General features: G+C 38.9%; 1 protein-coding gene across 1 annotated transcript in view; it reads left to right on the forward strand.

Moving 5' to 3' along the window:
- EPDR1 (ependymin related 1) overlaps nt 1-22,841 on the forward strand; it is a 29,311-nt gene extending 6,470 nt beyond the window's left edge. The window contains exons 2-3 of the mRNA XM_041466862.1: nt 17,949-18,157; nt 20,178-22,841. Of these exons, the coding sequence (XP_041322796.1) occupies nt 17,949-18,157; nt 20,178-20,368 (400 nt within the window). The 3' untranslated portion in view covers nt 20,369-22,841. The remainder of the gene's footprint in view (nt 1-17,948; nt 18,158-20,177) is intronic.
- Nucleotides 22,842-23,556: the final 715 nt, after the last annotated feature.

Consider the following 23,556-nt stretch of genomic DNA (forward strand, 5'->3'; position numbering starts at 1 on the left):
ACATCTTTATATTCATGATCTTAATTTGGACTCCATTCAGCTTGAGGCCTGACGCAATTCAGATGTCACAACTGGCAACATCACACCTATTCTCACAGGACCAAAGGCCATTCATCTGAAAAAGTATCTCCTCTGAAGGTTAAACAAGAATTTTTTAACATAGGACTTTTGTGAGGTAAAAAAATTGGTTTCTTTTCCAGATAGAGACCTGATTTGTATTACATATCAACAGGCTTATCCATTTATTAGCTCCATGGGACAGGTTTTCAACTGGATGACATTTTCCCAGACAAGGGAAGTCAGTGAAATAATAGTAAGTAAGTAAGGTACCAACCTTATTATGCCTTTTTTGGTATGCCAAGTCATTGGTTGATTCAAAATGGAAAGGTATGGTTCAGGTATCCTTCTATCCTCTCTGTTTTGCTATAAACTAACTGGTGGCTAACCTTGGCATGGCATAATAAATAATAGTGAGCTATTCAGACTTGAGGCTATCCCCCTGTGAATCTGTGTATCTGCAGCAGCAACAATCCAGCTGCTGAACCTCATCTTGATCAGCTTCATCCCTGTCTTCAGATGACTTTCACTTTGGCCTTACCTGTACACTTGCAATGAATCGCCTGCTCAGCAACTTGAGGAGTTCTCTCTCATGAGGTATTTTTACCTGTTGCTCTTCTTTACTCAAAGGAGAAATTATTTTCTCCTCCAGAGTGTTTTCAAGGCATGGTACAGTGTCTGATGTGCTGGGGAGGGGATGATGTCTGGGTAAAACAGGGCCACTTTGTGTAATATTTTGGCTCTTCTAGAATAAGGAGCATTATGCCCAGCATGACATTGCATAATGTGAAGGTACCAGTGGCCAGTGAAACTTCTCCTCACCTCTGCCAAGCAGCCCTGCTTCTTTCAGTTGTTTTTGTTCACTGCCTCACTTTCATGGCCCCAGGGGAGATGTCTGTATGTTGACTCGAGATCTGAGATTCCACTGGGAAATTTTGTCTGTCCCGAGGCTCCGGAGGATGCTTCTTTGCCTGTATCATGGTCGCTCACCTATACCAGAGAGTCATGGGCCGAGGACAGGATTTTCTGCCAAGAATTTGTTCCCATGTGTGAAAGTGCGGACAGTTCAACCTGAGAGACAGTCTTTGTTTTAAGAAGCGTATTAATTTTTCTGGAGCTGGTACCTCTTATACATTCATACTCAGGAGTAAATTGGGGTTTTCCAACAGTAGCCTAAATGTCCTTGTCCAAAACCCAGTTTATGGTTTTCTTACTACAGGTGGTTTTACTACTCAATTTATGGTTTTATTCTACAGTAAGAAAGAAGGAATCATTTGTTTTCCTGTGAACTCACACTTTTTTTTTTTCATCTTTGATTAATAAAGATCCCTGGCTAACATTTATTTGAGAATCAGTTTAATCATTGTTTTGAGGGTTATGTGCAGACATTTGGATTTGTGTCCCACTTGATTATTAAAAGATGCTTCCCATGTATCACAAAAAGTCAGAAAGGTACAGTAACTTCTTCAATTCTTGTTTTTGCTGTGAGAATTTTACTAGCAACATTCCTACAGTCAATAGGGTTGTTCCCATAACTTAGCAATGACCATATTTATGCTTTTACAGATTTGTGTTTATGTGTTTTCATGATTTTAAAAATTTTTGGCATCAGATTGTGAATTTGGCAGGCATTTTCTTCTTGTACAGTGCTCACACTGTAGTTACTACAATTTTTCAGTCTTTGGCTACTAAGAGTTCATATGTCTGAGGAGCTACTTAGCTATTCATTCCATGAAAGCTTATTTTATCCCTTTCATTCCTTATGAAATTTACCCTTCCATTCTGGCATCATCCAGACTATGTTTTGTGGGCTAAATCCAGCCCAGAGGGAACTTCCATCCAGCCTTCTGCCTTTCCCCACTGAATAGCTCCTTGTTGGCTTAATGATTGTCTGAAATTTGGATCCCTCTGAATTGCTGCCCTTCTGTCCATGTGGGAGGAACAGAAGAGACTGGATACATAGGTTGGAAATTACCTGAATCAACCCTGTGGCTGAGGGTCAGTGGTATACACTGCTATATTGAAGGAGTGATTGAAAATTCATGGTAATATGTGTGCAGATGCCACACTGCGTGTGTATAGCTTATTTCTTTGGCATATGAAACTGAGTGATCTCGAGATTATTCATTTCTTGTCTGAAAAAAATAACCTGTAAGATTCCAGCAGTGAAGAAGATGTAGATTGTTAAATATCATTGAGAGATACCAAATTATGTTGATTCTGGAGCTCTGTCTGCATTTTTTAAATTTCTGTTTTGTTTTGTTTTGTAACTAAAGGACATGTTTCAAAGTTTAATAGTAATGCATGTAGGACTGTGTCTGATTCAACCCAAGTGTCCCCAAAGAGTGATCTAAGAGTGACAATAGCACATCATATTGAGTTCTAAAAGAGTAGTAAAAATCTTGATTGATGCCTTCTTTTGGATATTAGAAGACTGAAACTTTCTTTGCTCTAGCTTCTCCCTAAATCATAAACAAAAGCAATCTCTTCATTTCTGTTCAAATTATTTTTTACTATGAAACATCTGAGAAGTGGCTTGTCCTTAAGTTCATTAAACTCATTTGCCCTTCTCAAATGGAAAGTGATATTGTCTACGTACTAGTTATCTTATTTTCTATATGTATTATTTTTCCTGAGGATGATTCATAATGTAATGTGATAATATGATAGATAGCAAACAATGCAGAAGACCAATATTACCACGTGTATTGCAACATCTCTTATTACGGTTACTTACTTCTTTACTTAATGTAAAAAAAACATTGTAATAATAGCCTGCATATTTACCTTTTGGTCAGTTGAATAGTTCACAAGTAAATAATTCCTAAAATGGCTTCACTGACCCTTAAAGATTGACTTCTAGTGCAGTAATGTGCTTCAGAATCTGTTCCTTTATAGCTGTTGCCAAATATTATTTCATACTTGAGGGTGTATGTTCAAAACACACTGTCAGCTGCTTTAGCAGGAAAAGTTTTGTGATGTCTAAAACTAATTGTTCAAGTTGTCTGTTTGGAACAAACCATTTTCTAATGTACATTTTCTTCAGGCTTTAATGGAGTAAGATGAAAAGGGCCCCAAAACACCTCCACATAATGTAATCCTTATCAGCAAGATAAAGAACAAAAACCTCGGTCTTCATTCTGCTCTGTTCTTATTTGGAGGTTGGGATCAACTGCAGTAAAAAATGAAAAAAATGATAGCAAGGAAGATAAACCACTAATAAGACTTTCCACTGAGGTTTTGGTCTCTGATGTTACCCATCCCTTACTCTGTTAGTTCTGGTACTTTCACACTTAGCAAGCCTTAATTTGCTGTCCTTCTGTCAGTTTTTGTGGCTGCTACTTCATCTGAAAATCAGATGGCTCAGTAGATACTAGGGCTTCTAAAAATGTTTTGTGCTTTGCCATTTATTTCAGTGAAACTGTACTCAGGAAAGCTGGTATGAGACCTGTATAGCTGCTAAACAGCTGGAAATTTCTCCTTAAGTAGTCTGTCTGCATGGAAACCTACTGTTTGTATGGATACCTGTCGTTTCAGAAATTAATGTTTCTGAGGAGGAATGGCCAGATTTTCCCCAGAATTTTCCAAGGGCAGTTTTGTGCATGGCAGTGCTAAAGGTTTTTAAACACTCACATGGAGACTAGAGTCCACCCAGTGAACACAATGAAGAAAGATTTCATTTTTCATTCTTTCAGTATCTCCTAATACTATTTGCAACTGTGGTTTTATCATATTCAGATACTTTTCTTGCCAGGAAACTTAAGATTCTGCCATACTTCTAGGCAGCCAGCACTGGAAAGTTTACTCATGCTGTGCAGTTATGGTAATTCTCAGAGGATGCTTATTTGTAGAGCAGAATTCTGTACAGATTGAGGAATTCTTAGTAGAATTAGTTTCCAAATTAATGTATCAGTATTTTATTAGATCCAGATTTGTTAACTTACATCTTCTGTACAAGAAATTAGTTTCTTTTTCTTATCTTTGAGAGTACCTGGGGACTTTGAGCAATCTGGTCTAGTAGAAGATGTCCTTGCCCATGGCAGGGGGCTGGAACTAGATGATCTTTAAGGTCCCCTCCAGCCCCAAAGCATTCTGTCTTTTCCAGAAAATAGAGGAAGATACAAACTCTGATAACACGTTGATAAAGTGTGACAGTGAGGTATTTTCTGTACTTTTTTTTATAGATGAGGAAAAAAGAATTAGGGAGAGTAAAAGAAGATAAGGGTATGAGAGCAGAGACGCCCTATTACATTAAGTTTATCCCCTTGCTATTGAAGAGGGAAAATGTGAGAGACCTCCTAATTGCTTCAACACAGCAGAAGATAAAAAATTCCTAATTTTTTTAACTTCTGCTCTACCTATTTCTAAACCAAATGTAAGCATGAAGATATTGATTCTCAATACATTTATGTGTATTCTTTGTTTATCGACATACTTACACACATCTTTTGTTAATTTTACTGAGAGTAAGAGTAGGTGACTTCACATGATCTGTACCTCATAGCCAGGTTAATGTAAGTTCCTAAATTCCTAAAGTAAGTCATCTAGTCCTCTGGAGAAGAGAACAGTTGGTCACTAGAGATGTCCAGAGTACCCAGTCTGTCACATAAGTTGTGCTTGCATAGTCATGCCAAGTCAAGATGTGATGTACAGTCAGATGATATTCGAGGCACTGCCTCAAAAATGCAGGTACTACAGCTGCTTAGCTGGAGCCAGGTAGAGGGATCCCTGGGTGGGTCAAGTAGGACCCCTGTCTTCTTGTGATTTGAAGTCTTAACACATGTCTGAAACACAGTTTGGCTCTTTGGATTTCCTTCCTCTGAAAGAGTGGGAAAAAATCGGGCTTACAAGCCTGATTCATGCCCCCAAATATGTGAATGGAGTTTCAGGATGTAAAACTCCATAGATTATTTTTGTAGATAGTTTTTGAGGTTTGTTTTTTTTTTTTAATGTCCCTTAAAATATTATGAAAAGTAAAAGAACATCTCATCATTACAATATGTATATGATGTTTACCAGATCTCAGTACAGTGTATAAACAAGCATCAAGTATAAGGAGTGAAGTCAGCTCAAATCATTAGCCCAGACTGTTTGTACTGAAGTAGCACATATAGAAATTAAGTTTTGTAAGACCTGATAATAGCAGCCTCCAGGTACAATGCCCTTGAGATACACCATCAGTGCAGAGCACTGGGGCAGGCAGTAACAACATGAGGCTTGGTGTGTGCAGAAAGTTTTTTCCATCCTCTCTCCCCCCTGGTTGCTTCAGCAGCACCTCCCTCCCTCAGAAACCACTTTCCTATTCCCTGGATGAGTCCAACTATGTGGTTAATGCAGTGCAGAGAATGTAGAGGGTCAAGTACCCCAAGCAGTACAGCAGACCAGAAAACAAATGGATAAATGAAAATGCTCCAAAGATTTCTCATAAGGAAAGTAATTTTTCTGAGTCTCCAAACTCTCAGAGTTATGGGATTTTTGTCCAGTTAGCTGTAGCAAGGGACTACATTAAAAAACCTTCCCAAAGGAGAGTTTTTATGACAAAAAGATGTTTCACATAATTTAGGTGTTTGCAGTTAAGGATATAAAGATATTAATTACTTTGCCTAAAAACAAGGCCCAGAACACTATAAGGGAGAGGAAAAAGAAACGTCACAAAGCACAGAATATGAAAAAGTTTGGTAAAACTTGTGGAAATACATTTTTGTGTAGCTGAGATTGCATAAAATGTTATGTTTGCCTTTCAGCATCTCCTTTTATTGCCCATTTAAGATAAGTTGATAGCCATGCTAGGTTTTAAACTTTTTTCAAGTTATTCTTTCTTCTAAATGGAGCACCTGATGCAGCATCTGTAAAAATCAGTGAAACTTTTCTGGCTGATTTCACAAGACTTTGGGTCAGGTTAATGTATAATTTTGGAGAAGGGGTCATCAAGCCATATTTTTCTCTAATTACATAGCTGATGGGTGGAAATTGCAAACAGCAGCAGTTATATGAGGATCTGCTCTTATGATGTGGAAAGAACAATTGTCTCTTGACAATTGGAAATATGAGGGATGTGAGAGAAAATCTGATAGGCAGAAAGTGATTTCTGCTCATACGCTTCTCTAAAGAGAGAGTTCAGGAGTTTCTTATGCAGTCTTCGAATACAAAAAAAAGGTGTCTAGTAAAATTGGGCACCTCCATTTTGCAGTGATTACTCTGACACACTGAATTTTAGAAAATACTAAATGCTGTCCCTCTGAAAATTTGCCCTTTTTAAGTATCTTCATGTTGAATGCCCAGAATAGGAAGCTGTTAAAATCACTGGTCAGTTTTGAAAATTCTGCCCATTGATTATATAAAATAATGCAATTAGAACAGCAAAAAATTGTAGTATGCAAATATGAAACTGTAATTTTGAAATAATTATAAAGTCATTTTCTCTTTTTAAAACAAGGGTTTTGTTCATTTCTGTTACGATTATAGGAACAGTAAAGGACAAGACATTTAGCATGCACAAAAGTTCTAAATTCATATAATTAGGCAAAGCTCAAAGATAACTATGTCTCCCTGTGTGTGTGCATGTGGGACACTGGGCTCCATGTCAGGAAAACACCCCAAAATTAGGTAAACATACCAGCCTGCTAAAGACTTCAGTTTGTATTTGTGTCAGATTCTAAATGGTAAAGCTATTTTTGTCATGTTTTAAGCAGCATGGGTAGTCTAAACATGTTCAATAGGTCTAGTGACCTTTTCCCAAGTAATGGAAAACTTTCAGTTGTGCCAATGTAGTATATTTATACCAATATTATTTACAGGTCTTGCCCTCCTTGCTACTGCTTCTGAGAACTGTCCTTGAATGAAAAATAAACGTGTCAGGGGTTTAATAAAATTGAAATAGCTATAAACATTCTTAAAAATAGAGAGGTATGCTTAACCATGCTTCCTTTAACTGATGGCAGTGTCTTCAGCAACTGTTGTTTCTGTGATGGACTAACAGATAACCTGGGAAATAGTTCTGTATCAAACACACTGATGTGGTCCTAATAACTTGAAGATAAAGGTTTTGAACTGAATTTTCATCTTCTAATTGCTTACGTATTTTCAGCCCAGCTGAATTTTAAGGACATGCCAGTTTCTTGTGCTGCATCATGGTTATTGCTTACGGAGGTTTCTACAAGCAGTTGGCATCTGCTGACTGCTGAAAGCCACTCCCCACCCCCCAAAGGTGGAAAAGTTGTTGCCATAACAAAAAGCACAATAACTCAATAGAGGACCAAAGCAAAACAGTTCTGTAAAGAGCAAGTTTAACAGATAGTTCAACCTTCTAATTATTCCCTGCGAATGCTGGACGTGTTTCATGTGACACCTATCTCACCAGTCCTGGTTTTAGACAGTATTAGTCTTTAATTCATTCATGCACTGAAAACAGTGTGATGGTGTAATTAAAGATAATTGTGCAGGCAGACAGAGCTGAAGGTCTTCAGTGTGTAGGAGACGGCACCATCTCTAAAATTCCTCTATGAAATAAGATGGAGCCCTCTGCTGAGACTCCTCAGAGAGTGCCACTATTGCATTTGGGAGGTCTCAGGAGGTCATCCCCAAAGGTTGTTCAGCATCTTTGTGAAGGTAGCGGTGTCAAGCAGGTCTTATAATACCAGGACTTACTGATTGAGCTAGTCTGTTACAAAAAAAAAAAAAAAATAAATAAAAAAAGACCAGCAGCCATCAGTATTCTACAATCACTTACATGTAAGACTGGGAAGGTCCCCAAGTTGCCATATAATGTGTTCCTCCATCCTGGAGAAGAAAAGCTTTACGTGGGTTGTCCCTGATCCCTGATTTTCTTTCAGTTCTTGTAAAAGCTGGACTGACACAGACATTTTCAGAGTATCTCCTAAGTAAGCCCTCTTTGCTTCAAGCGACATGGAGAAAAATTGGTATTAATTTTTAGCTTTTGATGTATTGACCCGCTTATCTTCATACCTCAGTCTTGCTGCTGTAGACCAAACATGCTCAATTTCTTCATAGGTCCTGTTTCTCAAACATCCCACTGTCCTTGCTGTTCTCTGGACTATATCCTGTCTGTTTATCTGTTCCCTTAAGTGAGGCATCCAAAACCAGGAGCAACATCAGCGTTCTGGTCTCATCAGGACTAAGCAGAGCAGAATAAATGACCTCCTTAATGGACCCAAAACTGTAAACTTACCTTTCTAAATCATTACTGCACCACTTTGCAGTGGATATGTATGGAAGGATGGCAAAATGCCATTTCCTTCACAACCATGTAGAAATCAACATCTTCGCTGATTATATGTTTTCTTTCACACAAACATTCCCTTCTTTTCCGTAATTCTTCTGTTTTGTACACTTTCAGTCAGTTCCACCTGGAATTTTAACACACTGACACACTGTATTTGAATCCAGTGATTAATTTATACACTCACCTAACAGTATGACTTTTGATTGATAGCTGCTGAAGGAAGAAGAAAAAGACCTCCACAAAGACCTCTGGTTGAAATGAAGTTACTTTTACATTGGAGGTGGGGGGGAAGAATGTAGTTCAGTGCTATGATTTCAGGTTGCGTGTATTTCCAGTGAAGTGAATCTCCATCTTTCACAAAGTTTATTTAACAATAAGCTATGCTCAGATCTTTGGATGGAGGTTGAAAAGTTGATAACTACTTAGCTTTCAAACTGTTGCATCTGATTATCTGGCCTGACTTCCAAACTCCCTTGAAAACAGTCACAGTCTTTTTATTTTTTATATTGGATAGATATCAGAAAGACCTGAATCATCCCTCTTAAGGGAAGCATTGCAGATGGAAGGTGGAAATCATTACATCTTGGGACAGCAGTCTGGTACAAGCGCATATCCTCACAAATTTTTCCAGGGAATATTCCATCATGAAATAAAAGTTTGCTCTATCAGAATAGGGACCTCCTCCCCCATCTGTTCCAAAGGGCAATCTGTTCCTCAGACTGCTTGCTTCATGATTACTTTTTCTGCAGAAATGCATACTGAAAAGCGACTAACTGGCCAAGTGTATGCATGATGGGATTTACGATTTCGATGAAGGTCTTTATAGGGCTCCTGAAATGCATGTAATCCCTGTTCACGGTATATGGAGATCCTCCTCTGTTTTTAAACAGAAGTTGACGTGGAAGAAGCTGCAATACCCAGTTCTGGTTGAAAAAATGTTTTTTATATTTTATTATTATTTTATTCTAAAATATGTATGTGAAAAAGGGAGAGTATTTCAATTTAGTTATTTGTAATTAAGGAACTTCGTTCTACTATGCCGTTCTGATATATAGAAAGATATATCAGAAAGATATATAGAAAGATATATTTTTATAGGGGGCAGAGCTAACATCCAGTTTAATATGCTGTCTCAGACCCTGGTTAAGAAAAAGGTGTGAAAACTCCAGATAAATCTGACAATAAGAATCATTAAGTTATTTATGTTGTAAATTACTTTTAGGATCATTGAGTTCAAGAGTTAAATTAACAAAACAAAGGCCACCACTAAACCATGTCCCTAAGCACCACATCTTCAGGTCTTTTAAATATCCACTGGGTGGTGACTCAGCTGAGCTTGTTACAATGCTGGAAGAAATTTTTCTAAATATCCAATTTAAACCTCCCCTGGCACAACTTCAGGCCATTTTCTCTTGTCTTATAACTTGTTCCCTGCAAGAAGACACTGGTAACCACCTGGCTACAGCCCCATTTCTGGAAGTTGTAAAGAGCAATAAGGTCCCCCCTGAGCGTCCTTTTCTTCAGGTTAAACACCCCTGGATGCCTGAGCTGCTCCTCATCAGCTTTGTGCTCCAGACCTTTCACCAGCTCCATTTCCCTTCTCTGGACACCCTCCAGCCCCTCAATGTCCTTGTAGTGAGGGACCCAGAACTGAACGCTGTTTTAAATGCAGCCTCACCCAGGCTGTGTATGATGGGGCAGTCACTGCCTTGATCACCCTTGCTGATCCAAACCAGGATGCCATTGGCTTTCTTGGCCACTTGGGCACACTCCTGGCTCATGTTCAGTTGCCTGCCAGCCACCACCCCCTGGTCCTTTTCCACTGGGCAGCTTTCCAGCCACTCCTCTCCCAGCTGGAAATGCTCCCATGGTTGTTGTGACCCAAGTGCAGGATGCAGCTCTTGCCCTTGTTGACCTCATACCATTGGCCTCAGCCCGTTGATCCAGCCTGTCCAGACCCCTCTATAGAGTGATTGTATCCTTCAGCAGATCAGCAACACTCCTGCCCAGCTTGGTGTAATTTAAAACTTTATTGAGGGTGCACTTGATGCCCTCGTCCACTTCATGGATAAAGACATTAAACAGGACTAGCCTCAGTACTGGGCCCTTCGGAACACCACTCATGACTGGCCACCAGCTGGATTTAACTCCATTCACTGCCACTCTTTGATCCTGGCTTTTCAAACAGTGTTGAACCCAGTGAACAGTGCACCCATACAAACCACAGGCAGCCAGTTCCTTCAGGGTAAAGCTGTGGATAATGGTGTCAAACACTTTACTAAAACCCAGGAATGCATCAGCATCCTTTCCCTCATCCACTGAGCGGATCACCTTGTCATAGGAGATTGGGTTGCCCAGGAAGATGTGCCTTTCATAAACCCCTGAGGGCTGGACCCAGTTCTGCGCATAGTGCATAATGCCCCTCAAGGTGATCGGCTCCACGACCTTTCATGGCACTGACATCAGGCTGACAAGCCTGTAGTTCCCCGTGTCCTCCTTCTTGCCCTTCTTGTAGATGAACATCACATTTGATAACTTCCAGTCAACTGTGACCTCCTGAGTGAGCCAGGACTGCTGGGAAATGATGGAAAGTGTCTCAGTGGGCAGTTGTGTGCACTCCCTCAATACTCATGGGTGGATCCCATCCAGCACACTTACATGGGAAGAGCCATCCCACACCCTGTTGGCCTGCCCTGGCCTCTACTGCTTCCTGTGGGCTCCATTTATACATGCGAGGGGGGCTTGGCCTCCACTGCTCCTGGCCCTGGCCAGGTCCCACCAGCCCTTGTGGCACAAGATGCAGGCTCCTGGATGGCCTCTAGATGTAAAATTAAAAACAGGAAGACAGGTATGTCTTTTATGTTTGGGTATGTTTTTTTCCCTTTTTTCAGATTCTCTCAGTCATTGTAGCCATGTTTTTTCTGGCTCTCTACATGCTAAATTTCTGTTTCCTATTTCCTATGTCTTTACAACTCACAGAGGGCCTTAAAATAATTGCACTCTCAAAAGAGCATTTCCGTGTCTCAGTTTTGAGCATCAGCTCTTCCAATTGAGTTATTTACTTCCCTTCTTCATATAGCACAAAGAGGTGAGAAATGTAATAAATAAATTGTAATGTACCTCTGTCATTTCCCGCTTTATTATTTCTTCTTTCCTAAGGTTGTTTGTATATACTGAGAGGTGAGTCCTGGCCTTCCTCACTCCTTTTGATCTCCTCTAAGCCCTGCTGTGATTTTCCAGTAACATTTATTATTATGAACTTACTCATGGAAGCGTCATTGTACTAGACTTTTTTACAAACCCGTAACAGGAAAGTAATCTGTGACCTCAAGTGTATTTTGATATTGTGTGGTTCTGCTGTTATATACCATATTCCCTAGGAGGTGATTCCTTTGATTGATTGGAAAGCATTATGGTGTGCTGGCCACATCTTCCATTCCTTTCCTTTTGAGCTGCATTGTTGTCTCCTGAGGGCTCCAGTTACAAATATACTGTTACTTATGGAAATACACAGATGCTCTCTATTAAGGGCAGTGCATCTTGTAGTCTCTTGCTTTATTGTTTTTCTGAATTTCAACTTAAATTACAATGCATTGTTCTCAGGGCTGTGACTTGGTGGATTATTAAGAAGTGTCAAATAGCCAACAAGGGACAGCAAGGGAAACAGGCTTCTTGCTGAAGAGCTGATTTTCCCTTAGTGTTTTCCAAAATAACTAATCTAATTTATGGGAAAACAATGAAAATAATAAGAAATTGCATCACTTTTTGTTGAGTTTCATAATTAAAGTCACAAAAGTATGTCATCCTTTAGCTGGTATAGCTTTGACTTTGCAGCTCTTGATTCCTGTATCTAAGGTTCTCTTTCTACACAAACTACATTATTAACAGGACTTAAATTGGCTAATTCTCTCAGTTCAGAAACTGGTAGTGTGGTCAAAGTTCCTCATATACCTTGTTAATTAGATACCTGATCCAGGGAGCCTGATTGCCTTGAAAATCTCAAAAAAAAAAAAAAAAAAAAAAACACAAAAAAACACAAAAAACAACAATCTGTGAGTGATTTAAGTCAGACTAAAAAGTACTGCTTTTACACAATATCACGTTACATTTACTGTCACATGTATTTGCACAGTCCTGTATTTGTACAATATACCATAGTCCTGCACCACTGCCAAACATGTGAGATCAAATATGGTAAATTACTGTTGTTGTTGAGGTCTGATACACCAGAAGAAAAACACAAGTCTGAAATTACCGAAAACTTAATGGGAAAGAGGAAAGGAGTTCCCAGAAATACACTAAAAAACGAATGCTTCTCCCTTTTGAATTAGCTTGCCAGATCCTTCCAAAAGTGCGTAAATGTTCTTGACCTGATGAGTGTTTATCAACTGTCTGCATGTCTGCTTGGCAGCTTTGCTCCCTTGAACTATTCTTGATCTGAGGACCTGAGAAGATGGGGTTATTTAGTTAAACTTCTAGGAAAGGTTCCCATTCTCGCAATGCATCTTCAGTAAAAAAGAGTGGTATCACCGTGGGGCATTTTATCAAGAGGATGAAAGATACCTCAAGAATTAAATATATGGATGTACCTGTCTGCGCACACTAGAACAGAGAATTGTTTGAGATATTTGTAGTGCACTTTCTTCTAGTCAGATGTGGGGTTAGCTTCATTCAAAATGTTTTGTCTTTTTGCAAAGAATTAAGTAGTACCACAAAAGCAGACAGATGCTTCAAGCATTCATTTAATCACCAAAGAGAAAGTAAAGTTAGCTTGCAAATAATTACAGTGATCTACGCTTGAAATATCAAATAGCAAATACTGTTTCCTAGTGAGTAATAGAGTATCTCAAATTCAAATCATGCATAAAATTTTGCTTCCGTTTTTCAGTAGCTTTATACTACTAGGTAATGTAAGTCCTGGCTACCATGAATAAGAGTTTTAAGGTTACAATATCTACAGCTGGGAAATCTGAACCAATAGGGTAAAGCCCTAGGTTTATGAGACCCCAGTACACCTTTGCAGTAAAGTCTGTTTTACCACTGTTTCAGCGGTTTTTTGGGGCAGGATTTACGGTTTTCTTCTTTGTAAATACAATGCCTTAAGAACTGGTTTGTGATCACAGATTTGTGCCTCTCCAGTGCTACAGCAATCAAAGGAAGATAATAAACAACATTTTAAGGCTCTGGTACTGTAAGTTGATTGTCCAAAGCCACAGAGCAAAATTATGCAGAGGCAGATTTAGCACAGAAAGAGCTTCTATTACCCAGTCTCAATCTCAGACCATTATTTTGCTTCTCTCTAGCAAATGACCTTGTCTGATACTCTTCAATACATCACATGGGTCTTGCCAGGCCACTAACAGCACCTCTGCTCCTCTGAGTCACTACAAAGGCAGTTGGACAGCAAGCAGCTCCTTTCTTCTTGGTTTGGCTCTCACAGGGAAGCCCTTGGAAGTGCAGAAGTAAACCCTGGGAGTCAGGCAGATGTTTTAGGTGATGGGCAGGGTAGCAGGCTTCAGGGCTGGGAAGGACCCAGCATGAGATGCAGACTGAGTGCCTGAAAAGGAGCTGGTAGCATGATCTTAACATTAATGATTTTTTTTTCTGTCAAATGTTGAAAAATAGTTCACTGTTATGAATTGCATTATTAACATACAAAAAACTCACCCATTCAGGAGACAGGTTTATTAGTTCAGGCCTTTGTGAGGGTCCAGGAGTGTGTCTTTATGTTATCTGGGCTATGTCTTGAGGGGACCCTCTGCCTATCTCCCCAGATTTCATGAGAAGTCTCAGAGCTGGGACAGTATTAGGATGCATCACCACCCCTTGCAGTACGTCCTTAACACAAGTGCTTCACCTTGTGATTGTGTGGTTGTGGTATTCTGGCTTTGCATCTAACTCACTTGGTCTCTTACTAAGAAAAATACTTTCCTTAGCCTGGGAGAAGAAAGTACTGAACCCAGCCTGTATCCCACCTATCTGACATGATTGCTTCCAGCAAAATCAATGGAATTATTTGTGCAGGATACGGTCCAGAGTTAAGAAATTCTTTAAAGCATGGGAGCAAAAACATATGTGTCTGTACATGCTGGAATTCATTCATTTTCAGACACAGACAAAGGGAGTATTAAGGATCATGAGAGAGTCCCATAGTGTACAGTGGGGTGAGGCATAGGGCAGGGTAAGGTGGAATAGGATAGGAAAGGAAGGGAAATAATCTCAGTCAGGCAAATAGGATAATTGTCCAAGTAATTTCTTCAAATCTGTTTCAAGGTGCCTATTTGAGGCCTAGTTGGGGCACTTGTTTTAGGTTGGGGCTTTCTTGAAATTACAGTTTAATTAAATTATAATAAAAATAATATTAGAAGTGGGTGCAGGCTGCAAATACATTACATTTTTCTGAAAAAACAAACTAATTAAAAATAATTTCCTCTCCTCTTTCTTTGCCAAGACCTATTTTCAGGACTCTGTGCTTCCCCTCGAGGAGCCAATGAAATATCAGGCACCTAAAACAAATACAGGCAATACACTCAGGACATGGCTGGTAAAAAAAAAAAGAGGAAAATTATTTCTTCTTTTTTTTTTTTTAATTATCTTTATATTTGTGTGCATTTTGCTGTTAATTTTGGCTGGTGTATACTTCTCTTTATAAAACAACAACTTAACCATTCACCTTTCATATGCCATTAAACTCAGATCCTGTGTAATCTTAGGTTTCTGTGCTGGCTGTTTCCAGGACACAGAGCAATTCTCTGTAAAGCTTGGATGTGAGGCACATCTGGGTTGAACAAGGACAGTGTAAATCTTGCCCCTGCTTACCCAGAGTTGTCATGCAGTGAGCAGAACAGGGTTTTCTGCAGATCTCCTCTCATGTGCCTGCCGCCACAGAGGCAGAGTTCATCCCAGCAGCACATCAAGATGTAGGACTGGTGTCTCCTACACATGTATTCAGTCTGCCTCTCCCAGAACCAAAAATCTCAGTGGTGGAGCCTCTCACTCTGCAGAATGGCTGTCAGAGAGATGATTAGTGCTGAGTTTGATTTGTTTGGATTTTCCTCATTTTTATTTACTTCGGGGTTTCATAACGCCCATCTTGCCGTCTGCAGGATTGTTAAATATGCAAGTAAAATTTCTGTGTGAATTAAGTTTTAAGTGAGGATTTAAAATAAAAAAGAAATGTAACAGTTTTATTTTTATTCCTAGTAGTTTGTAATGCTTTTCTAATACATTGGGTTTGTGTTCTTTTACAAAATCACTGTATTATTACTCAGATGTCTCAAACATGGTGATACATTCCTCTGTAAGGCATTTCCCATCCCATTTTTATGGGAGCTGCTGGGCAGCCAGCTGAAGAGTATTTGGGTCATTAGACTCTCATTGAAAACACATAAATAAATGTATTTTAGTGTTCTTGAATGTTCTCTGGACCAAATGTGATATAAAAGTTATGTAAGTCCATATGTGATCTCAGGTTGGGTTTATGTAAGAAAAGAATTTAAAAAGATACTGAATTCTTCATTAGCACATCATGACTGTGGAAACCTTGCCTTTGACTAAGAAAATGGCAAGCAAGTTTAGGTTGGTGAAAGCCATGGCAGAAGCAGGAATATTTTAAGATATGGGCAGGAGAATGATTTACCATGGAGAAGGTCATATGTAGCCTTACAGTTTGTCAGCCTCTTCGCATGAGTCTTGTCAGTGTGGGGGAAGTTCCCAGTTTCCCATTTGGAAAGCAGGACAAGCTACCTCCCATGTTTTGCAAGGTTGTGAGTGAGAGATGGGCCCCAGTTTACATCGTGTCAGCTTCCTTATCCTATTTTATATTCTCCTTCACTGTTCAATTTGGCTAAGAGCATTTAGCCTGGCTGTGTTTCCATGCATGCAGAATAAATTATGCTCTCAAGAAGTGGTGGGAATGTTGCTCAGATGATTTTAACCATGCTGAGACACTTCTTATTATGCAACCTTTAAATGCCACAGTGTCAGTGGTGGGTGAAGTTATTGCTGTCTGGTGCAATTGTGTAGTGCAAAAATTAAAACTGTAAATTGTTTTGGTTTTGACCCTATTTTATGTAAACTTTGCATCCTTTCCAAAAGAATGTGAGGACTGCAGAGAGAAACATGCAGGAGTTGGGAAATAGAGAAGGGTCTGGTCTTGCTTTTGTGCATTGTCTCTTCAATTTCATGAATTATGCAGTGTTCTCTACTAGCTTCCCATCTTTCTGATGGCACAGGATGAACAGTGTTAGAGACTAGCATCAGATTTGTGAAGTAAAAGATGTCTGTGTCCAAAGACACCCAAGCTTTTTTTTTGCAGGAAATGCAGGCAGCATCATGAATGAAACAAGGAATTACAGATGGAAAGATGAAGCTGTTCCCTTCCTTTTCTCTAGAGTCGCTGCATAACAATAGCCTGTAGTCAAGTATTTGAGCTGAGGTATTTAAGGGAAGCCTCTAATAATGAATGCAGAGTTTTGGAGCGTTTAGAAAGTGACCCTGGTAAGTCCTTTGCAAATGATGCAGAGCATGCTTGAAGGTGATTTGAGATATTCTTTGATCAACTTCTCATCTGATTGGTAATGCAAAGTGCCCTGGAGAAGTTAAGTTTCTGCTGTTTCCAGCTGAGGGTTCAAGATCAGCTGATACTTCTGATAATTTTGATTTTCTGTTTCTGTCTGGTTTTGTGCACAGTTAAAAGGTAAGGACCATACCAGTTCCTTTTCGAGGGTATGGAAGCAATGTCACAGTACTGGTGGTAGACCAGGCCACTGTAGAAAGAAACCAGATGAAAGTGTCCATATAAATATTTATCATCTCTCCTCAGAGCTTGGCTTGGTCACTTCATACTCATTAGAAGATTGGTTTTAAATCCTTATTAACTGTCCATGCTGGTGACTTCACCTTCTAGGCTCTCAAGCTCATTGAGTTCCATACCTCTCCTTATCTCTGCCTTACTATTTTGCTCCTCTGCTTTTTCTTTTCACTATGTCATGGGAGAAACTGTGCCTTATGGAGGGTGACCCTCTCAGTTCTGCACTTGGGACCACGTACTTCCGCCTTCACCCCCATGTCCCACTTAAGCTGTGTGTGTTGCCATGGAGAAACATCTGTGAGGATGGCAGATACCACATCTGTCCAGTACAGAGGAAGGCTCTACCACATTCATGCAGAAGTGAATCTATCCAGCCTTTGCAAACAGATTTTTTTCAAAGGTTTATAACTTAGCCAAATCTGGGCAACTTTTAATAAAAACTTTTCCCCTGCCAAAGTTTTAAGTCCTTTCTCCAAAACATGGAGGCACTGGAGCTTTTTAATGAAACAGTTATTAAAAAAAAAAAAAAAAAACTAGCAATAATAACATGTTTTTCTCTCAGTTGTTCTCAGAAAAGTTGTTCTGTTGTTCTCAGAAACGGCTGAACCAGTTCAGCCTGATTTATTTATTTTGGAAAGGATCAGCTGAGACAAACTTTTAGCATGGGAAATTTCAGCCCAACTGGTTAGCTTTTCTCAAAGTTTGGCAAAGTTTAATGCAAGTCAAAATGGTCTTATGCTGAGAAGTCAAAGGCAAGCTTACATATCAGCAATGTTCCTTCCTTGGGATAGAAAAAGACTATCTATATCTATTAATTGCTTTTTCTTAATATTTCAGGTTCTTTGAGTATATATTGCTCTACAAAGATGCGGTGATGTTTCAGATTGAACAAGTTACAAAGCTTTGCTCGAAGATTGCTCTGACAGAGCCATGGGATCCATATGATATTCCTGCCAATTCAACTTACGAAGATCAGTACTACATTGGGGGACCTGGAGATGAAGTTATGGTACAGGAATGGTCTGACAGGAAACCAGCCAGAAAATGTATGTGCATGCTTTTGTTTTATTTTAATAGTAATCAATGTCTCTGCTGCACAGGGAAAAATAAAATTATTCATGTTTCACCCCAGCTTTCCATATTTCTATAGAGTTCTCTGGAAGAAGTAATGAAAATGCCCTGTGCACAGGATGTCATTTTAATAACTGTGTTTTTTTAGGAAAATTTCATATTTCGGCGGGATTAAATATGTTCAGAGGACTCGATTGTGTTGTATTTGGTATCACACAGAGTTTGGCATGGAACAGCATCATTTTGTTTCTGAATCTGTATCCAAAATTTATCTAGAGAAGAATTGGTACTATAATTAGGGGCACACTCAAGCTAGAATCTGTGTAACAGAAACAGAGCAGGTGTCAGTGTTTGTATACACATAGTTCTGCAGCCATTTAAATCCTTAATATAGGCCTAAATTTTCTTGTACCAGGTACTGGTAAGAAATATCTTCTCACAAGGCTTAGTTCTGCACTTGGCAGCTGAGCACTTGCATCATAAAAGAAAGGAGGCTGAATTTTCCGAGGTATAGTATGCTAGTTGAATGCACAGAAATTTATTAGCACTTTGGCTTCAATTTCATCTGTGGTTTATTGATGACCCAGACAACTATAAAAATAATTTTAAAACCTCCATGACATTTATGAGAGTATTCAGCTAGTGCAATACTTACGGTTATGGACATCTAATATATAGGCTGGTTACGAACTTGAGCATTTAGCCAGAGGAAAATACTTCTTTCTTGAATAAAAGTAGAACCAATGAAGTAGAGAATGAAGGATAAGATCATTAGACCTCTGTAACTAGGTTGATATATCCTCTGGTATTCTGCAAGAGGCAAATTATCACTCACTCCAATGATTTTTTTTTTTCAGATATGATATTTTTGGAATTTTTGTGGAACTTTATCTCCAGATACATTCAATTAATGACGTGTGATTTTAATCCTGTATTATTTTGTATCTCCAGTGCTTTTCTGTATGATCATTCATAAACATAATGTCTGAAAGTTACCTATCTACCTTTCAGCTAGTGTTGGTTTGAATTGAAAAAATTATATTTCTTTCACAGTTATAAAAGTTTTATAGGGGAGATACAGGCTACTTTGGTAGCATCATATTTAACCATGATTTTTTATTCTAAATTTTGAGAGAAGGCTTGTTCAATAAAAGGTTGCCCCATTTCTGTGTACTCAAAACCATATTACTTAAGGTCAGAATGTTTTTGGTATATTAGCATGCTCAAAAGAGGTATATTCAAATATTGCTCATCTTGCCACCCTTTCTTTGAATACAGTATATGTGTTTCATGTCACCATTTATTTATTTCTGGCAATGTGGTTGTGCTACAGCCTATGACACAAAACTGAAAGTAGAGAAAATAAGTGTGTGTGATTGCTGCTGGATGGGAGAAAGTAAGTGTTCTTGGGACTAGGAAAATTCATTACAGACATTCCTCAGACAAACTGATTTATGATCACAGTAGGTAATTTTAACATTGTGAGTTTCTGCTGTCAAGAGATCTGAAATGCATAAAACAATGGGATGGAGTATGATTGAAGAGGTAAAGAATGATCACAGAAATAAAATAATAAAAGAGAGATAAAATAATAAAAGAGAGATAAAAGCAAAGGGCATTCAAAGGACACCACTTCAATGGTATTACTGCCACTGCGTAAACAGCATATTGGAAAGGTAGAGGTGGTGACAGAGAACAGAGGGGAAATAGAGTGAGGGAGCACCCATGAGGTTAGCACACTGTGGAGTTAAACTGAAGTTAAAAGAGGAATGGACGACTTGCTACATCCCATTCTGGAGGAGATCAGCATTGAATGTAGTCTTGAGATAATGAACAGCTAGAAGTGTTTGAAAATAATTGGAATTTTAAAAAATATAATGAGAATCTGAATAGATTATGTTAAACAGAAGCAATGAGTTAAAAGAGACTGACATCATCATGACCCATTCATCTTGTCTTGTCACCTAAAGCAGTCACATTTCTGGTTGGTTGCAGTGGAATCCTGGGTCGGCGTTTACACTGTCAAAGACTGTTACCCAGTACAGGAAACCTACACCAAGAACTACAGCGTGACGACCTCCACTCGCTTCTTTGACATCCACCTGGGCATCGCAGACCCCTCCGTGTTCACTCCACCCAGCACCTGCCAGGCAGCCCAGCTGACGAGGATGAAAGATGAATGCTGAGTATGGACACTGGCTGCCCTAGGCAAACACATATTAGCCAAGAAGATGGTTATTAGTAGTCAGTTGTTGACATCTAAGTTGATTTTTCAAGCTAATTGCTCTCTTTGGAAGTTGTAAGTTTTCGCTTGAGAGAGAACGTAAGCGTGTAACTGAGAAAATACATAAAACAAAAGATCTCTTTCGATCACATTAATCTGCTCAGTGATGCACTTACAGTATTATATAGTTGCCATTAAGATAATATTTCTAGATACTATTTATTTAAGGTTGATTTTCCTTTTGCAAAGATTTCATTATTTATTTTTTCACAAAGACAAAGCATAGGTAGACAGCAGCAATGGTACTGTCTAGAAGAGAAAGCTAAATTTTGTTGTCGTTGTTGTTACTTCTGGAGACTTGAAGGGAAAGATGACCTGCGTAAAACCTCATCCCTAAGTGAAAAATATAATTTTAAATTATATGCATCAAAATTGTGTAAATTTGTTCTTTTAGTTTTATTCTGCTTTTTGTTCTCTTTTGGTTGATTTTTTTTTCTTTCTGCTCTTCAGGAAGCTGGTAGTGAATTTTTGAGCTAAGTTTTGTTCTTTCTGAAAAGAAACTGGAGTAGCTGTATTAATTTGCTGACATGCAAAAAATACTTCTTTGTTTCTTGGGAGAATGGTGTGAACATAAGGGAAGGAGGGAGAGGTACACCTTCAAAAAGAAGTAAGCCAAAGTTTTTTATGCATCTCCCTTTTGGAGAAGGCTTCTCCAAAGGGTGTGGTGAGACAATTTTCAGTCAAGTTTTACTTCAGCACTCACTTTTCAAGGCAATACTAGTTTTAACCTATGGAAAGGGATTAAATGGTTCTGTACTCTAAATGGCTTTAATGTTTTGCAACTACTTTCAACAGTCTTTACTCAGGGTGTGGAAACACCTTCATAATTCCAGGGAGGTTTGAAAAAAGAAAAGCTGTTCTTTGTGCGTAGTTAGTAAAGGCTGCATCAGCATTCACACAGTGCCTGGTGGTTGGGATGGAGAGAAAGACAGAGCCTGTGAGCTGTGTAGAGAGCAGGAGGGAGGAATGGGAGGCACAGATTTTAGATGTCCTCTGTGCGGTGTGGCAGCAAGGCACTACAGTCTGAGCAGATCCATTGATGCCTGTTTTATTTGCTGTTTCATCAGCATCTCAATCTTACTATCTCCACATAACCAAAAAAGTGCAGGGAGTGCACATATTTTGCATTAGAAAATTCAAACCAAACCTTCATGCACCTTTGATACTCTCAGAAGTGTGATGGGTTTTGCACATGTACCAAATGAGATTAAGTAGTTTATTCTGTAAGGTGTGCATTTTATTTACTACTTGAAAAAGAATTTAAAGGCAGATTCTTGTCCTCTTAACACATGTTGGGTACTTGTTTGCTCCAAAAGTCATCTGGCTGTAAATGAATGTAAGCCCTGGAGAGTTTGGTGTCTCCAGAGGAGAGATGGTGGGCTGGCTTTTAGTGCTTTATATACTCATAGCTTTTTGTACATAAGCAAGTGGGACAGTGGTTGTTTTTCTTTCACAGTTGTGGTCAGAATGGCATTTTACTCTGCCCCGTGCCTAATGAAAGCACATATACATACTGGTTAAAATTCAGCTAGTTCACTAAAAATGTCTCTTGGAGAGGGCCATTTCACTGAAACACGCTAGTCGAGAGAAGGATTGGGTTTCCTTGAATTTAGAGTGCATTTATTCTGTACTCGCCTTCTGTATTTTTTGTGTGACACTCTAAATGCTAACTGCATATTGTTCTCATTAGGACAATGATTAGCATGCATTTCTTAATATGTGTCCTGTTAGAATCTGGAAAATATAATAAATCTGGCTAGCAAGCATGAAGCTGTGGTACTGAATCGTTTGGGATGGCTTTGTTGCGGTCGAGCAGATAGCTGGGTATTCAGGCTGTCTGTATTATGTTTTGCTGACAGTGATACAGTTTCTAGCAACAGCATTAAGTGTTTCTTTTAATATGAATTTGCAAATTTGCAAAATTCTGGTACACAAAAGTGCTTTAAAATTTTTGCCCTGACTTGCAGGGCAATTTTATATGGCTAAATATGTTCCTCTAAAACAATGATGTTGTCTTCATATTTATGCTCTACAAATGCAATGCAGAGAGTTGTCAAAGAGATATCAAGCAACAAAATTTAGGATTACGTATTTTGAATTAGCCACAAACCAAATATGAAGCACAACATGCGTATGCCTGGTTTGTTATCTTTGTTATGATGTGCTTTGGTTTGTTGTCATGTACCACAAGAGACATCTTGTCTTTAGGCAACTATGCCAGTGACTCAGTGAGAAGGAGCATAAAAGGAATATAAGGTAGCTATATAGTATGCTGCCACAATTGAATAAAAATGGGGGTTTCATATGTCTGATAGTCTGGGAAACTTGTTTTCACAGTTATTTGGTGAAAAATTAATAACAAATTGGTATGTACATCAGTTATATTGTATTCTGTGGGCTTACAGCAGCAGAAACTGGTAGCTGGATAGTGTGTGAGGCAAAGCTGATTTTGTGAGATTTCCAGTGTTTCTTGGTTTCAGCTGGGCCAGAAATAGTGCAAACATAGATGTGCCTGCCATATTTTTGTGTTTCTGCTTGGAGTCTTCTCTGAAAGCAGGATGTGTAGACGCACAACATTGTTTAATTTAAAGTTAACCAAACATTCCTGAACCTCAAAGAAAGGTTTAGTTTGAGTTTGGGGAGGAGATCTGGGCATTTGGTTCAGTTCCTATTTTAACAGTTTGCTTAACTCTAGTATTAGTGACAGATTTTGCTGCCTCAAGGCATGCTGCACACCATGGAAGTGCTGCCATTTACCAAGGAGTGCCAACTTTCATGAACAACATAGGAAGAAACAAAATAATCCATTGTCAAAGTCAATTTTAGTCAAGAAATCTCTAAACAGTATGACATTCTTATTTTGGGACATTAACAAAATCAGTGTGTTTCTCACTTTGAAGTTAATTACATTTTAGTGCTTACACGTACTCCTTGCAAACTCACGTCTCTTTTCCCACCACCCTTTACTTCCTAACATCAGTGAAGTCCACTTCCAAACAGTGTTTGCAGCCTTCACTTGCATTTATTTCAGTAGGAATTGAGCATTTACATAACTGATGGATCTGAGCTAGACTTGACCTATTTATTTTG

This window comes from Pyrgilauda ruficollis, unplaced genomic scaffold (assembly GCF_017590135.1).
Source record: "Pyrgilauda ruficollis isolate IOZ18807 unplaced genomic scaffold, ASM1759013v1 scaffold2, whole genome shotgun sequence".
In the NCBI taxonomy this organism is placed as follows: Eukaryota; Metazoa; Chordata; class Aves; order Passeriformes; family Passeridae; genus Pyrgilauda; species Pyrgilauda ruficollis.